Genomic DNA, 18370 nt, shown 5'->3' on the forward strand with positions numbered 1-18370 from the left:
TAATACATTTTGATCAGTACGTGATTTGACAGAATCACAATAGATAGATGGGCACTTCACACAAATGTGATTGATATTATACACGTACACATACGCGTATGTGTGTGCGCGCGCGCTACTATTTTTATTTTGAGTTCACCATATTTTTTTGCATAGGACCCGTAATCAATAACTTATATTGATCATGCTCTAATCACATCTATGTATATACTATATATTCCTTCTGAGGTATTACAGCAAAACGAAAATAGAACTTCATCTACCATTTTAAATATTGAATAATCACACTCGCAGGTGATGATGACGAGCCTCATTATGCAGATCTCTTCAAATGAGAATGTGTAGATGTGGTGCTAAACTTTACAATTAGGCACAGTGGAGAGGCTATTCAACCAGATAGAGTCAGCGACAACAGCCTCATCGTCGTCATTCCGATGCCAAGTCCATTGTGCATGCGTTGCGTTTACCACATTCAAGATCCCATGTCCAAAGCTAGCTTCCCTGAACAGCGATGTCTCTGGTTTTGGGTCCATGTATCTGTAAACCCACAACTCAACTCAGCATCTTAATGTTGTATAACAAAAAAGCCATTTACCCAATTAAATACAGTTTTAATTAAAATGTTCAAAAGATCGACTCACTTAGAGGCGAGGCCTTCTCGATTGCCGCCATCCCCTATCGTGATATGCACTGAACCGCAATTATCAGCTTTGTCCTTGTAGACTCGAGTCTGTACAGAGAGTTTATTAAGGAGCAAGTTAAATCAGGTGAAAAACAAACGGCACTTGAAGCCAAGGAATGAAGCGAGCGGCAAGATTGGGAAACATGGGACTTACAAAGCGCTCATACGCATGAACATGACCTGCAAAAACGATATCAACACGAGCCTGATACAGCAAGTCTTCCATGGAGGCCTTCATGGCGTAGGACTCAGGCTCATTCTGGTGAGCAGTGTTGGTGTTATACCAAGGGGCGTGAAGAAGCACCACAATCCAAGGCGTCTTGTTCCTGGCCACCTTCTGCAAGTCGCCGACAAGCCATTTATACTGTGCAGAATCAGAATCAAAGTCGGTGTAGGAGCCGAGCATGATGACGTGCACACCAGCAACGTCAAAAGAATAGTACAAGTTGGAGTCGGAGCCACTCTGCTCGAAGGGCATTCTCCACCTGGCATTGTAGGCTGTGAACGGCTCGCTGTGAACCACGGGAATCTTCTCGACCTCATGGTGCCTTGAGTGACCATCCAAGGACGCTGGCTAGCCAATGGCTCAACCAGGCGACCGTACGAGTCCCACAAAGGCTGCATAGTATCTGCGTAAGATAGGTCCCCAGGCAACAGAAACATATCGTAGCTTGAATTAGCTATATGTTGCAGGGTGGATTGAGTCCAGTCCGTCTGGCCGAGATCACCTGCAAACACACACAATAAATACTAAATAATGGAGAATGAGGAGAGGAAGAGGGGACTGAGCAGAGGGCTGACCTGCAATGGCGAATTTGATAGGGAATTGAGAAGGAGGGGTTTTGAGGCAGTATTGTGGGGAGGAAGGGGAGTCACCCAGACGGTAGTAGTAAAGGGTGTTGGGTTTAAGAGGGCCGATAACGACGTCGTGAATTTGGCCGGACTGGTAAGTGAAGTAGGTGTAGGAAGAGGCAGAGCCAGTGGCGGAGGAACCGTCGGCCTGAGCAGAAGGACCGTAACGAACAATTGGAGGGGTTGGGCTCTGTGTGATCCATGAGATCCTCATGTTGTTTGGGCCACGTGAGATATATGCACCTGCACAATGATCACCCCAGACATTATGTTAGCCATTTTATCTTAAAACACACCCAATAACACACAAAAAACGTCACTCCACGTCCCAGGGTCCTCATCACTGGAGCCCAACTTATTTTGGGCTTAACGAGTAAATAAATTTATCTTTTGCCTTATTTATGAAGTCAGAATTATGTATCAAGCAGCCTATCGGCCTCATCTGTAATTCTCAAGGATCATCAAACACGCATATATTTATATAATCTGATAAAAATTAGTAATAAATTTAAATTAAGTGTGAAATATAACACAAATTAATCTTGTGCATTACAAAAATAAATTGTAATATTCACAACCTGCGATTTATTATTTAAAAAAATAATGTATTCAAAGAACTGGATGAAAATCCATGCAACTAGATGTGAGTCGTATGTATTGCGCAGAACATAAAAATAAAAATGAGCTATAATATTTATGATTTACAAATAATGTGATTTATGTTAATATTGGTATAGGTGTAACAAATTATCCACAGATACAGAATATTAAACTGAGACTCCACTTAAAAATGTATGTCTGGTATAAATGTCTTATAATTGTGTGAATTGACGAATTTTGCAACTGTAGTATTTGTAAAATCAGTATTACATAAATTTATGTGAAATCATATTATTGATAAGTCCCATGGTTCGAAGAGTGCAAGAACATTCGGCGTGCAGAAGCAGGAATCAATAGACGCTGTTTGGAACAACAAACTTGAGTTTCCGGATTTGATACAGTCGGAGGTCAGACCGTCGTCAGATGAAACTAAATTGAGTAGGTTTCTTAGAACCAGTGGATTCAGTCGCGTAAAGCCACCCTTATCATTTTCTCACTAATGTCCTAAATTAGATGACAATGGGTAACCCAACTTACTGGGTCCTCCGCCCAACCAAACCCACCCACCCAAATCTAATTCTCTGGCAAAACAACAAGCGCGGATACCTCATGAAACAGTACAGGTTCGGTTCATCGGAAAAAAGCCAAAATTTTAAAATGAAGGGAAAAAAAACCTCCGTTTTCAAACTTTCATTTCTAGGGAATAGCCGTGAGTTATTGCGAGTAAATGCAGCGATCAGAAAACGGCGAAGTTTGGAGAGCATGATGAGTGCGTACCTGTTGAGGCGACGTGTCAGAATCGTCATTCATGGAAGGTTGGACGGAGATTGTCCGGCGAGGAAGAGGGCGACGGTAGGCCAAAACGGCGCCGAATAATCCCACCATTATCACCACCGCACTCGCCCATCGGGCCTCCATCGTGTTCGTCGGTTCTTGTGTTCTTCGGCGGCCAACGCAGCGTCTGAGCGTCAAGGCAAATTCTACCTTCCATGATCGACAACCCGCCTCCCAGGCTCTATATATATGGCCCGCATAGCTGTCAATCTTCTTTTTTATTGTTAATTAATAAATTCCTTTTTTTTCAAAATGGCTCCTCTCGGTAATTTATTGGTCCTCTTATTTGTCTTCTTATTCTCACATACAGATAACCGTTCTCGTGAACCATTTGGAGGGCTCTTGGCTGGCAGGGGTACAAGAAAAAGAATCATTGTATTGGAGAGCTTCTAAATTTCGACGTGTTTTTATTAGAAACCGATTTAACGTTTTGGAATCATGAATCCTCTTGGTATTTAGTATAAACCGATTTCGTCTAATTTGTTGTATTAATATGTACATAGAATTATAAATTAATATAAAATCCTGACATTAATTAGCAAGAGAACATGGAATCTTATATATACAAGATAGGCTGATATATAGGCACTTTCGTGACGATTTGTATGATGTGATCTAACGGAATAAAATATTGGGTTAAGCTACATTCAATACCCCGAAGTATTTTATTATGTATATTTAGCATCTTAAAATATTTTGTGATACATTCACCATTTTAAAGTATTTTTTAAGTGTATCCAGCACCACGAAGTATTTTTTAGTGCATTCAGCTCCTCCAAGTGTTTTTTTAGGTTCGTCCAGCACCCAAAAATATTTTTTTATACATTCGGCATCAATATAAAAAAAATACTTCAGAATACTGGACATACCTAAAAGATATTTCAAAGTGTTGAATGTACTACAAGGTACTTTAAGGTGCTGGATACACATAAAAAAAATACTAATTCAGCATACTGGATCCTCTAATAGAAGTAAAAGCGCTTTTCTTATCCTTCCCCGTAATTAAGAAGGAAAATAAAAAAAATAAATGTCACTTATTCGCTGATTTGATCGTATAATGACTCATCGGAATACTTCCCTATTCAGCTATCAGATTCAGATGAAAGGAAGATGGAGCAAACAGGAAACGGAAACAAATTAAAGGTGGATTTAGAATTTAATTTGTAATTTGTAATTACATCATAAACAAACAATGGAAGCTAAAACAGGATATGTACTTCCAAATTAGGGAATTTCTCAGAAGTCAAACTACACGAATAAACCAAAGAATCACTCCAACATATTCCCAGTGGATAAAAGCAAAAGCGCTGATAAATACGTCTTTTCAAAATATTATGATTAATTTATCAGCACCACAAACTAGAATTTATAGTAGTATTTCAATATTATTTCATTATATAATTATTTAAAATTTATAATGAATAATTTGAAAAATTAATTTGATGTATCTGATTGATAATTATAATCTTAGTAATAAATATTACAAAAATAGGCAAAACAATATTAATTGTACTTAATTTTAAGAAGTCATAGTAATCGTGTCATAATTATAAACATTTACTCCAAAAAGTATAAGATTATACATTATTATATATTTTCCGTTATTTTAATTATTGAATAGTCTAAATAAAAGTAAATATTATATTTTACTGTGTTTTGACAACTAACTGATTTGTAGACGAGTACAGATAAAACTGCTGATAGATATCAACGAATTAATACATTATGAGCTGTGTGGGGTCTATGTGTTTTCATTGGTGAGCAGCCACTACATTCTTTATATCAAGTTGGAGCGCAGCAAGGATTACTAGAATTAAGTGTTAATGGTCGGACTTCGAAATTGAAGGCATATAAACCTGTGCTGGAAGAGTTAATGTGGGACCTAAAGCTAGTTCAGATGGAAAGGATGGCATGGAGTTCAGCAGGTAAAGGTCAGTAGCTCACTTAAAGCTTCAATTTACATACATCACAGCACACCAGAACTTCGAAATATTTATCATCTGATGCTCATGAGACATCTAAGGCAGTTATTTTCTTATCATTTAATTGACACTAATTAATATCCTTCAAAATCGTCTACAAACAGCTGAACATTAAACCCATGGGTCACAGGCTAAGTATTTCTTCGATCATAAATATGGGACCCATTTTATAAATTACACTGTAAAATAAGTATTATATATCGGAGAAAGTACTACATATTATAATTACGCTTATTATCAATGGACTTCGCAAGCAGGTTCAATGGAGAGGCTTGTGAGCCAGAATGAGTCAGAGGGGACAGCCTCGTCGTCGTCATTCCGATGCCAAGTCCACAACGCATGCGTTGCGTTCACCACCTCCAATATTCCATGCCCAAAGCTCGCCTCCCTAAATATTGATATCTCTGGTTTGGGATCCAAAAACCTGTCACCACCCAACAATACATTATTATTAATTATTATATATTCCTAGGTTTGTAGTATATCCTGGTTGCCTTATAGATTATTAACAGTATACTGACAAAATAACATTTTGCAAGGTCTGAAAAGTGCTTAGAAGCTTATTCATTAATTACTTGGTAGCGAGGCCTTCACGGTTTCCTCCATCTCCAATGGTTATATGAACTGGACCGCAACTATTGGCTTTGTCTCTGTACACTCGAGTCTGACAAAATCATCAGATAGCTAGATCGTTAAATAATTGTAGCAGACAGGGAATAGGATTGGATAAGATGAGACGAGAGAACAACTCACAAAACGCTCATAGGCATGGACATGGCCTGCGAAAACAACATCAACGCGAGCTTCATAAAGCAAATCTTCCATGGCCGCCTTCATTTGATAGGATTCAGGCTCACCCCGATGAGCAGCGTTGGAGTTAAACCAAGGAGCGTGAAGAAGCACCACCAGCCAAGGTGTCTTCGCTCTGTCCACCTTTTTCAGGTCGCCCACAAGCCATTTGTACTGTGGAGAACCAGAATCGAAGTCGGTATAAGAGCCAAGCATGATGACGTGCACGCCGGCAGCGTCGAAGGAATAGTACAAGTTAGAGTCGGACCCACTCTGTTCGAACGGCATTCTCCACCTGGCATTATACGCTGTGAATGGTTTGCGGTGAACCACCGGGATCTTCTCGACCTCGTGATTTCCTTGAGTGACCATCCAAGGACGCTGGCTGGCTAATGGCTCGACCAAGCGACCAAACGAGTCCCATCGGCTCTGTATGTAATCTGCATAGGACAGGTCTCCTGGTAGCAGCAACATATCATAGTTTGAATTGGCTATGTGTTGCAGCGTCGTCTTTGTCCATTCGGTCTGTCCAAGATCACCTGCATTATTATTACGTTTGTAAATTTATAACAATGACTATTGAACCCCGAGTATGGTGGTTTATATATGAGGTTTTAGGGAGGTAATTACCTACAACTGCAAATTTGATGGGAAATCGAGAAGGAGGAGTGGTGAAGTTGTATTGTTGGGGAGAATCTCCCAGACGGTAGTAGTAGAGGGTGTTGGGTTTCAAGGGACCCATGACGACGTCGTGAATTTGACCGGACTTGTAGAGGAAGTAACGGTAGGAAGAGGTCGTGCCGGTGGCCAAGGGTCCGTCGGCGTCAGGGGAAGCGGCGTATTGTACTTTAGCAGGGGTAGGGGTTTCTGTAATCCATGATATCCTCATCTGGTCTTGCCCCACCACAGATATGTGCACCTGCAATCTCATATCCAAACCTCAGCACCTCGTATTACAGGAAACAAGCTGAAGTAATTTTCAGATTAATCTAAACAATTTAAATGTTTCATATTAAAATATATTTTAGTATTTTTTTTGTTTTCAATCATAATTGGTCGGATGAGAATTTGTTATTTAAAACGTCATTAATTTTTTTTTTAAAAGGGATATTGTAGGTAAAAAGTAAAATAGAATCAGATAATGCAGGCCGGGTCTGACTGTATATAGACAACCAAGGATACGGGGACGACGGTTCAACGATTCCTAAAAGGGGAAGGAATTCTGCGTTAAATGGTGAAATGATAATGCCGCCCACTGATTGCTCAATACGATAGACATTACCAAAATTAAATCGGGTAAGCAGAACCTAATTCGAAAGTGCATTTAGAAAGTATTCGCAATACACACACACCATTAAATCAGCGGCAACACCTCAATCAAGCAGCAGCAGGAAACGAAAAACGAACTTATGAATAATATGGAGAAAAAGATGGGAGGTAATGGAAACGTGGCGCCATCCACTTGCCTGCGTGCCAATGCCTGGAACTGGAAGCGTCTGTGACGTGCACACTAACTAAATGGGCAAAGAGACACCCACTAGCTTCCTGATGCGCCCCAAAAACCTCTCCCCTCCCACCTTTCCAATTATACTCATCATCAGTACCCGAAACAATTCTATCTCGTCCATCTCCAGAACTTACATACCTCAACATACAGCTTCTCAGATCGATAACTAATAGGAACCTAATTCTGTTCATAAAGGAGAAGAAACGATGATCGAAGAGGTGTACTGAGGGATGGTGTTCGCACGTACCTGTTGGGGCCAAGAATCAGAATGGGAATGAGGGATGAACAGTGTTTCACGAGGCGGTGGCCGGTTGTATGCATACGCTCCTCCTGCCCACAGTCCCATTATCAATATCACTAATACATTCATTCCTTCCATATCCCTTCTTCGACTCTTTGGTTTCTGCAACACCCAGCCCTTCTTCAGGTCCAGAGTGGAAAATAATGTATTGCGTATATATATAAACCAGAGAATGAATCAAATTGATGAATAGCACCTACCTCGGAGATGTAACACTGCTTACATACGTATATGCGCCAACCATAAATAGTTTAATGACACCGAGGGGGCCGTGTTCCGTGATTCCTGCATCTTCGAATCGGACACGTGGATGTTTTAGAGGCGTTTAATGTTGCCCGCAAAGAAGGAATAAACTATAAGTCGCTGCTTTAGAAAACCAAAAACCCAGACGTTTATGACTGACTGACTGGAAAAGAAAAAGAAAGCGTACAAGGAATCAACTTTGAGGTGAAGGATGTGGGTGCGCAGACGCAGAGAGAGAAGAATAGTCTAGTTATTACTCATTGGTTTGTATTGATGAGGCTGGCAAGTGACTTTGGTGGCGATGAAGGCGATGGGACTGACCTTCCCGCATGTGCCCCACGCACCTAAGCTCTTGCTTTGTTTAATTTATCCGGACTTGCCGGCTTTTTCGGTGCCAAACGTCACCGTTTCCAACTAATTGACCTCATATATATCAATCAGTTAAAGGACTTGCTATGTACAAACATGTACATTGCCTTTCTTTAGCTTCAGAATCACAACTCCAAAGAAAAAAGCAAAATCTGTATGGACACGGCTGTACCATATCCATCCTGCTGCTCTGTAGTTTGTAGTGTTATTGCTCAATATCTTCAATTTCAATTTTCTATTCGTGTGTAATCGGCATTCATTATGGTACTCTTCTCCTCACACACACGCGTATTACGATATATACTTAGAGTACTTGTAACTTCTTTTCCAAGTAATATTGGCAACATGGAAGATCATCGCTAACAGAACATCATCATCGAGATCCCTCTGTAAAATTCCAAAATTGATATCATTCTTATGTAGGATGGAAACCGATAATGCAGAGGTTGAAAAAAATTGATATTCCTCCGGTCCTTAATATAAGACCCATTTAACTAATTTGATTAGATTAAGGAAGTTAGGTAAGTTAGTTAATTATGAGAAAAGTGACACATTTTTCCTAAAACACCGTAATCATCTTTCTTAATACCCCATCTCCCTCTTCCACTTGATTATAGTTGAGATAGTATTTATAGGGGTAATTTAGAGAAAATTGATAAATATTAAAAATAGGTCTTATATTTAGGACCAAAATCAACTCAAGAATTGGGTCCTATATTAAGGATCGGAGGAGTATTAAATATCACTGGATCCCATGGATCGAAGACGTATTTTTTGTTGACAATGCCATTACGCATCAGTCCGCGATCCATTATTTTTTGTTTTGCCTTCACGCAGTCCATTATTGCTGAATGAGGCTTGATTATGTGATCATACAAGTTTAGTGGGACCCATCAATTGTTGTTCAAAAAATTATCTTGCAATTTGTGTGGTTATTATGACATTTGATTAATTGTCTGATATAATTATGGGTTGTGTTAGATTTTGCGACCTATGCAGCTTACAAGGATGTCTTTTACATTTCATTGTTGTTAAATTTTGGTGATTTTATTGTTGGCCAGCAAAAAAAAAAAAAGATTTTAATGACTATCTAAGAATTATATATAACTATGATCGCAATAAGAGTTAGGACCAAGCAATTCTCAATCCCATCCTGGAATATGATCTTTTTTTTCCCAATCAGATCCATGTAGTATACATTTCAATTCCCACGAATTTATATTGCAAGACGTTAGTTATTTTGGTAATTAATGTGATCATTCAGTTACAGATTAATTTTGGTTGCAATGGCGCACATGTTAGTGTACATTCAGTTATAGATTAATTTTGGTAATTAATGTGATCATGAACCAAAAAAAAAAGGTAGTTTCGGAACAGTGTTGTAGCTAGGTAAAAACGACTAATCAAATTTCATTCCAAAAAGCTAATAATTATGGAGAAGTAAAGAGGAAGCAAAGAAAGAACATGCAATGTCTAAGCTATTATGTTTCAGCTATATCCAAGAAGGAAGTTTAATTTATTAATGCAATATAAGATTCAACATTTGAAAAGGTCCAAATACTACCGCGGTTCTAATACATACATACATATGCGTGCGTGTACGCGCACGTGTGCCCAGCTATCTGTAAGTAGGTTTTGTGGATAACTTTGATTCCACATACCCCACACACGTGTGTGAATCTTTTCAAACATATGCATGGACGCGTGTGACTTCATTTGCAGCTGCAACATCATTGTTGCTTGCGTAGTTAAGGAAGGGGGGAAAAGGCATCACAAGTGAGAATGTTGAAAGGGTCTCCTGAGTCAAAAGAAGAATAATGCTAAAGATCAGAAGCATCTTACGTTTGCTGTTATTTAGTGACGACGAGGAGACCAGGTGGATGAGGATCGTATGTATATGCACTTAGAGTTCTCCAATGAAAAGGATTGCTTGAGATTAAGGAGATCAACAAGTTTAATTTTGTGGATATATATTCAAACAGCTCATCCAGACGTGCGCCAAACCCATGTCTTGCAGTATTAATTGGACGCGTGGCGTGCGTGTGGAGAAACTTCCATATCCCTTTGCTTCAAGCTTACACCACTAATTAGCTCGTTATACATAACAAAGATGAACGAAGAAGCTGCGCATGTATGCTCCGTATACAAATAGCTTTGTTCTTCATTTCACTTTGTACGTAATTATAACACGCTGCAGTACTGTACATATGCTTATAGGCAGAAAATATATTATCTGTTTATTAAAGAAATTGTGACTATTATATTATTCTATATCCGTTGATTTTATATGAAGGTTATGGGACATTAATATTTTAGAAAGGAAGATAAAATCATCTGACCAAGAGGAACAGTCAATCGTTATCTGTGTCGTCCGTCCTTCTCATCACTGGATATAGTTTTCAATTAATTATGGGAAAATGGCAATTAGGTCCCACTCAAGAGAATTAAATATAAAAAAATCTCTTGAAATCATAAAATTATTTTAAAGTCCCAAAAAAATTTTTGCATTAAATTTTATTTGTTTACTTACCAAATTACCCTTCTTTTTTTTTTTAAGTTTGCATTGACAATTGAAAGAGCAGTGATTGACAACTCAGGGTGCAAGGATTGACAACTATCGCGGCTGGTTTAACAACACATTTTCTCAGTATATCACACCATAAGTTGTCAAACCAGTCGCGATAGTTGTCAATCTTTGCACCTTGAGTTGTTAACCACTGCTCTTTCAGTTGTCAATACAAAGTTTAAAAAAAAGAAGGGTAATTTGGTAATTAAACAAATAAAATTTATTGTAAAAAGGTCTTTTGAGACTTCAGAATAATTTCATGATTTCAAGGGACCTTTTTGCATTTAATTCCCTTGAGTGGGACCTAATTGCAATTCTCCCATTAATTATTTGGAGCCGGTTAAGTAGTTTCTCCGCTTTGTGTATTTGTCGCCATTTTATTTGCTCTTATTTCAATGGAAGCATGGTATATACTGAACAACCATTAGCTCCCATGCAGAGAGATCGATATGTATAAGTTTTCCCAGCATTCAGGATTCCGTTGGATTCAATGAATAAACTTGGTCAAATATATGACCGTCATAATAAACTGGAACTGCCAGGATCTAAAAGCTATACTTGAGGAAGGTACCCAGAATCTCCCGTCAAACATCGTCTTTGCAGATTATAGTTTATAAATCAAATAATTAAAGCATCGTGACGCTTTAATAATAATCAAGAAAATGATGGCTATAGAACTAATCATGCCAGGAAATTATAAAGGTTTTGAATATTGATGCTAAAAGATAGAGGCGGTGAGAATATGAGATGATGATAATAACGATCACAATATCGTATAAGTAACGACTTGTATTATTTTATAGCTACCTCCAATCCTTAATATAAAACTTTGTTTGGTTTTTATTTTAGTCCTAAATATAAGACCTCAATCCATTTTGCCTCTCATATTTATGCATTTTTTTTCAAGATAACCCTTCTAACAATAATAGTTCTAACCAGTACACTTGATTAGTAAGAATATTTTAAGAAGAACAACACCTATTTATTATAAATAACTAACTTAATTTTTTTCCTTAATCTCCTCAAACTAGTCAACTAGCTCTTATAAATAAGACCGGAGGTAGTATTATTTTATACTTCTTTTTTCGCGCCAATATACACGGCGCACCGACCCACATGAATCTTAAACTTTTCGTATTATTAAAACCATTTTATAGGACAAATAATTAGTCCCTGCGTCTCCCCGGCTTAATTAGATCTTTTGTATTTGATACTCTTCTGGTCCTTATTATAAGACCCAATTTGACTTTTTATTTGGTCCTAATTATAAGACCCAATCCATTTTGTCTCTTATATTTATGCATTTTTTTTCCAAGATAATCCTTCTAATAATGATAGTTTTAGCCAATATACTTAATTAGCAAGGATATTTTAGGAATGACAACACTTATTTATTATAAATAACCAACTTAACTTACTTCCTTAATCTCCTCAAATAAGTCAATTGGGTCTTATAATTAGGACCGGAGGAGTATTAAATACTGAATTTATTATTTGAAGTTTTCCGTATTTAAGCATATTCGCTCAAATATTCCAATAATGCTTGTTCAAATGAATAATTTAGCCTACATTGAAATTCCAAGTCTTCTATTTTTTCTAAAGTTTCTAACGTGCCTTGAGCATCTGCCAACGACCCGGCAACACCTGACTCGATATTTCACTATCATCCACTCCTCTGTGTTCAGCCAAGAAAATTATTGGTCAATATACCCCAAAAAAATTTCACATAAGGACCCGTGTTTAATACTATCTCCGGTCCTAAATATAAGAGCTTGTTGACTAATTTAAGTATATTGAAGAAATAAGTTAAGTTAGTTATTTGTAATAAATAGATATTGTCTTTCCTAAAATATTCTTACTAATCAAATGTATTGGCTGGAACTACTATTATTAGAAGGACTATCTTGAAAAAAAATACATAAATATGATACACAAAGTGGATTGGGTTCTTATATTTGAGACTAAAATAAAAATCAAAGGAGATCTTTTATTAAGAACTAGAAGTATAATAGATTATCATTTGAAATAAAATCAACAACAATTATTTAAGAGTATGTGTGTGTGTGTTCTATATTTCTTGAATGGAAAACATCTTCGTACGTAGTTTAAGAAAACTACGATACAAAATGTGATTATGAAGGGAAAAATTCCAATTTTTAAGATTCTTAGTGACTTATATTACGAGTCAAGGGTTGTTAAAGGTCATTTTCCTATGAAAATAAGATATTGAGAGAGGTCTACGTCTTTCTAGCAAATGCCATACATAGCACCGTCCAAACATGTCGCTGCGCATGCTAAAGGAAACATCATATCTGCGAGGTTTCTCTTTTCTGCACTTTATTTTGTTTGACCTGGAGTTTTCCATTAAATTAAATTAATACTATATAATATGAAAAGCTATAGTTTTTAATTATCGTTGCGCAGAAACAGAGCAAGATTATATTATCATCGTGCCTATTTAATGGTCGAGAAATTTGAACGAATTCAGGCTTGTTCTCTCATTCATAGTCGTTGAAGTCCCTCTAATTTGTTGCATGAAAATATACATGTGCCAGAAGGAAAATTAACTCATTCAATATCTCATTAAGTAAATCTGCAACGCGTCTCTTAATATGCACCACAAAATATTATACTACTCTCAATCCTTAATATAAGAGCTAGTTGACTAATTTGAATAGATTAAGAAAATTTGCTAAATTAGTTATCTGTAATAAATAGATGTTGTCTTTCCTAAAATACTCTTGCTAATTAAGTGCATTGGCTTTAACATTTGATAAAACTTTTAACATGTGTAACTATTATAAGGACTATATTGAGAAAAAATAAACAAATATGAGAGACAAAGTTAATGAAAATCTTATATTTAAGACTAAATTAAAAGTCAAACTAGTTTTTATATTAATTATCGATATAAAACAAAAGTCAAGAATTTCACTAACTCATTGGACCAAGTTGAATTGGGCCTTCAAAAGCAACCTATAAATGGGGTGTTGAAGAAAGCGGTGTGAGGGGTGGGGGAGGCCAACGTGCAAACATGATATGCTAATGCCAAAAAACGAAGGACAAGGAATGTGTCTAGCACCAGCCATCATCTATGAATGGGGTGTCTCAAATCACAAAGAGGCAATCAACAAACTTGCGAATCGCAACATTTCTCTTTGTCATAGTATTTATATTGTTTCTGCCTCAGTTCAGTTCTCAGTTTGCCGGTTTACTTTTCATTATTAGCCCACATACTTTGGTCTTTTCGTTTTTGTTGTGATCAGGGTACTGTAGAACTCAAATTCAACTTCATTTCGCTTTTGCATTTCCAGTTCTTTAATTTACATTTACATCCCAACTTGATTCTTAGCGACACTGCGATAAGAAATCTCAGGACCACTCTCATTTGACAGAAGCCAGATCACATTAAGATCCTCGGCGACTCTGGCACAACTCGCACCCATTTTAGCACCAACATTATCCACCCAAACCAAAACGCCATTGGCGGGAGAAAGTTCCCGCTTGAATATTGATGTCCAAAGTCAACAAATATTATGATATCCAACATCTTTGAGACGAACTTAGGTATATTACTTGACGCCACAACACACTCCATTACTTGACCCAGTCCTAAATTTCAATTAATTAATATAACAGATTATCTTTTAAATAGATTCCCTCCCAGCCTTCCCTTGCTTCCTTTATACATATACACGTATTATCAAGCTCATTAGCACACCATCAGAAACCTTATTATATAAGGCAGTTCTATAAGCTGAAGCCAAAAGAAAACAAAATGAGATTACTTGGATCACTAATCCTCCTTGTAATCCTTCTAATCCTATGCTTCCTGTTGTTCCCTCAGCCCCTGCAATCACAAGGCAATAATTTTTCTCGTCAGCCTTCAGCCCCTCCAATCTTAACTCCTAATGAGCGTTCCGACTCCGACCCTCAGCAGGTGAATCTTTTGATCTTCAAGTATTTGAATTAGCAAATCATTATTGCTTGTTCAGTCATACATTATATATGGTTCAACATCCTTATTTAAACTTATATCTATGCAGGTGCATATATCGCTGGCTGGCAAGGGCCATATGAGGGTATCGTGGATTACAGAAGACGAGCACGTGCAATCTGTGGTGGAATATGGAACAGAGGCCGGAAAATACAGTGCAAAGGCCGCCGGAGAGCAGACCCATTACCAGTTCTTGTTGTACAGGTCCGGCGCCATACACCACGTCAAAATTGGGCCTCTCCGTCCGAGCACCACTTACTTCTACAGATGCGGAGGATCCGGACCCGAATTTTCCTTCAAGACGCCACCAGCAGAGTTGCCGATTGAATTCGTCGTGGTCGGTAAGTTGCTGTTCCTTCGGCCTCCTCTTTTGGCCTTTATGTTTGTTTTAGTTTCATCGTTTACAAATTTATCGTTGGGAGATATAGATTAGGGCTCCGGCTAAACAATGAAATGACACATGAATATAATATTAATGGCGTCCAGTATTTGTTATGGTTTTACGCGAAACGCCACGCGCGTCAGGAATCTTTTTCTGAGACTTGGGAATAAAAGAATCCATGTTCTTGGCCTTAGTATCGCGGTTTTGATTCATAACTTCCAAAAAGTCAACACTTTTTGTTGGCCAATCATTTGAGGATTGGCAACTGGATGACCAATGGAATTTACACAGACTCAGTTCTCCAACCCCACAAAAAAAATAAAAAAACAGCTTCCCTGCCATGCATGCGAGCTAGCTTCTAATTCGATTCCCATTGTTGTGTCCTTGTAAAAATACTAGCTTTGCACCTAAATAAAAATAGTTGAAAATTCAATTTAATTTTAAATGTACAACTTTCATTTTACTTTATTTTTTATATTTATTTATTTGAATTTTCTTAAAAGTAGTCCACATGGTGATTGCACATGTTAAAAAGTTTTCATTCTAATATATGTGATTAACAAAGATATTTTAAATAAAATAATATTTATTTACTACTGATAACTAATTTAACTAATATTATTAATATTCGTAAATTAGTTATTTAGTTCTTATATAAAGGATATAAGGCAGTATAATTTTATTTTAAAATGTCTCGTTCTCCATTTTTTACTTGTTATTCGTTATCGTATCATCCCTTCAACTCAAATTTTACAATAATACTGCTACTGCACTTGTTACAATGAATAACTCTCTATAGAAATTATAACACGTTCGTGTTTAATACATAAATATATGACAGATTATAATATGTGGGAGGTAATTGAAAATCCTTGTCCGACAAGACTAAACTTAAAATAATGAGTTGCAATAAATATATTAATAATTTAAACCACTATAATATTGGGTTGGCATGTGATGATGGGGAGATAATAAAATGTCTGGTATCGTGTCTTGAGGTGAAGTGGTTAATTATTGGTTTACTGAATCGACAAAATAAATCATAAGCGGGTGAGGGAGTGAGGACGCGGTGCCTGGGGCAGGCTAATCTAGAAGTTTTAAGCACTGTTTAGATGTTACGCATGAGTTTTTAAGGAAGCGGGCTAAGATTTATGTAAGTCCAGAAAGCTGCGTTTGCGCTTTGGTTCGAAATTGAGGGCCTGTACCTAACACGATGCTGTGCGTTCTTCCTTTCAGCAAACTAACAAACAAACACGGCCCATAAATTAGAACTGCTCCTATGCTGTTGGTTTCTCTTGGTTGTCATGCATGTAGGTTTTCCCCAGGAAAACCAAGTCTGTGTTAAATTCTGACGCATAAACTTGTGATTATATCTTACACATACCAATAAACATAAATTTGTTTTTGTCGACTTGTTTGAAGCGCATAGTAAGTGTGAAACAGTGTAAGTGGGTAAATGATGAGAGGAAATAATGCGCAGGGGACTTGGGACAAACAAAATGGACAAGGTCCACCTTACGACATGTTGAAAGCAAAGAGTACGACGTGTTTTTGTTACCGGGAGACCTGTCGTACGCTGATACCCTGCAATTCCTGTGGGACTCGTTCGGTCGTTTGGTTGAGACGAGCGCCAGCGGAAGGCCCTGGATGGTCACCAACGGCAACCACGAGATCGAGTCCATTCCCATCATCCTCCCTCACCGCTTTGAGGCCTACAACGCCCGCTGGCTCATGCCCCACCGCGAAAGCGACTCTTCCTCCAATCTGTATTATTCTTTTGAGGTTGCCGGCACCCACGTCATCATGTTGGGTTCTTACACGGACTTCGATGCTGGCTCTGATCAGTACAAGTGGCTCCGAACTGATCTGGCACGCATTGATAGGCTCCGCACCCCTTGGGTTGTCGTGCTCCTGCATGCTCCCTGGTATAATACCAACGAGGCTCATCAGGGTGAAGGTGAAAGCATGAGAAAGGCCATGGAAGAGCTGCTTTATAACGCACGTGTCGACTTGGTTTTTGCTGGTCACGTTCATGCCTACGAACGCTTTGTATGCCACTTCTTATTTTCTTTCGGTGCTTATACGTTTCATTTGGCCAGATTCGTTGAATCACAGGCTTGATTAATATTTCTGTTTTTTATTCGGGTCAATTGCAGACTCGAATTTATGACAACAAGGCTGATTCGTGCGGTCCGATGTACGTGACAATTGGGGACGGAGGGAACCGCGAGGGACTTGCTTTAAAGTGAGCTGTCTCCACCATGCGCTGACTTTTGGTTTAGATTATCGTTGGTTGGTATTTTGAGCATAATTTTGGGTATGTGTTTTAGGTTTAAAAATCGTGGGAGCCCCTTGTCAGTGTTCCGAGAGTCGAGTTTTGGTCATGGAAGGTTGAGAATGGTGAATGAAACGCATGCTCACTGGGCATGGCACCGAAACAATGACGCTGATGCGGTGGAGGCTGACCAGGTCTGGATAACTAGCTTGAGCAGCACCAAATCATGCTGGCACGACACGTCATCCGCTGCCCGTGATGAGCTTTGATACGTTGGATATGTGGCTGGGTACTAAAGTATACTACATGTTTGCTTTGAATTTTGTTCGTAATAAATGATGTCATATAAATTTTCTCTCGGATGTGAGTTATCAGTGAACATTGACATTTTGAGTGACGGTTCTAACACCACAAAAAATTGTTAGCATTTGAATGATACTCAGTATTATATTATTATTAGTTGCTGACTGGATTTCATGATGAGGGAGATCCGAGCTGGCTAGAGGATCTTAATAAGCTGAGGGGAAATTGGAGAAACTAAAAATAAGTCGTAGTTGCATCTTATGAGAGACTTTCGAGTTGCGTGGTTGCTTGGGGTAGCCTCCAGAATTATCCGAACTCCGTAGCCCAGTTTTATGGGCCTAAAATACAAAGGCCTGCTTTTGTTTCGCATGGAAATGGGGCTGGAGTTGGGCTTGGAGCTGTTCCCCATTCGATGCTGCTTTGATTGGAGATAAATCCAAATCACCTCTTGATTGGAACCCAAAATCGTCACATCTTCCATTTGAGTTTTGACGCATGGTCAGGTGCAATGCCAACGTGCATTTAAAAAGAGATCACATCCATCTCATTCTCAATAATAGCAGTAATTTTCCGTATTTAATTTAATTAATTTAAATTCACATCCTTTCTTCCCATTGTCAGGCTGGGCTGCATCAGCTTTCAGCTTGCTATCGGCGGCTCTTCCATTGCAGCTTACTATATTTCTCCC

The 18370-nt window shown here is 38.2% G+C and overlaps 2 protein-coding genes and 1 pseudogene across 2 annotated transcripts; 1 reads left to right on the forward strand and 2 right to left on the reverse strand.

Moving 5' to 3' along the window:
- Nucleotides 1–344: 344 nt before the first annotated feature.
- On the reverse strand, nt 345–3019 carry LOC114750955 (probable purple acid phosphatase 20; annotated as a pseudogene).
- A 1923-nt stretch (nt 3020–4942) lies between these two features.
- On the reverse strand, nt 4943–7870 carry LOC114750954 (probable purple acid phosphatase 20). Its single transcript, XM_028939598.1, has 6 exons — nt 7748–7870; nt 7494–7649; nt 6370–6658; nt 5704–6278; nt 5526–5614; nt 4943–5374 (listed from the first exon to the last, which is right to left on the reverse strand). Exons 2-6 carry the CDS (start codon nt 7623–7625, stop codon nt 5188–5190), a joined length of 1272 nt encoding a protein of 423 aa, XP_028795431.1. The 5' UTR covers nt 7626–7649; nt 7748–7870; the 3' UTR covers nt 4943–5187.
- A 6660-nt stretch (nt 7871–14530) lies between these two features.
- On the forward strand, nt 14531–17657 carry LOC114750957 (purple acid phosphatase 22-like). The gene is made up of 5 exons (XM_028939599.1): nt 14531–14665; nt 14772–15063; nt 16585–17153; nt 17261–17349; nt 17435–17657. Exons 2-5 carry the CDS (start codon nt 14802–14804, stop codon nt 17646–17648), a joined length of 1134 nt encoding a protein of 377 aa, XP_028795432.1. The 5' UTR covers nt 14531–14665; nt 14772–14801; the 3' UTR covers nt 17649–17657.
- Nucleotides 17658–18370: the final 713 nt, after the last annotated feature.

Source organism: Neltuma alba, unplaced genomic scaffold (genome assembly GCF_004799145.2).
Source record: "Neltuma alba isolate B1F8T4 unplaced genomic scaffold, ASM479914v2 tig00006708_pilon, whole genome shotgun sequence".
NCBI lineage: Eukaryota > Viridiplantae > Streptophyta > Magnoliopsida > Fabales > Fabaceae > Neltuma > Neltuma alba.

Excerpts from the sequence above, each read along its gene's own strand:
- LOC114750954 (XM_028939598.1), bottom strand. The coding sequence starts at position 7,625 with ATGGAAGGAATGAATGTATTAGTGATATTGATAATGGGACTGTGGGCA. Across the intron at positions 6,659-7,493 it reads CTGATTCTTGGCCCCAACAG|GTGCACATATCTGTGGTGGG; the intron begins GTACGTGCGAAC and ends ATGAGATTGCAG. Across the intron at positions 6,279-6,369 it reads CATCAAATTTGCAGTTGTAG|GTGATCTTGGACAGACCGAA; the intron begins GTAATTACCTCC and ends ATAATAATGCAG.
- LOC114750957 (XM_028939599.1), top strand. The coding sequence starts at position 14,802 with ATGAGGGTATCGTGGATTACAGAAGACGAGCACGTGCAATCTGTGGTG. Across the intron at positions 15,064-16,584 it reads GATTGAATTCGTCGTGGTCG|GGGACTTGGGACAAACAAAA; the intron begins GTAAGTTGCTGT and ends AATAATGCGCAG. Across the intron at positions 17,154-17,260 it reads TTCATGCCTACGAACGCTTT|ACTCGAATTTATGACAACAA; the intron begins GTATGCCACTTC and ends GGTCAATTGCAG.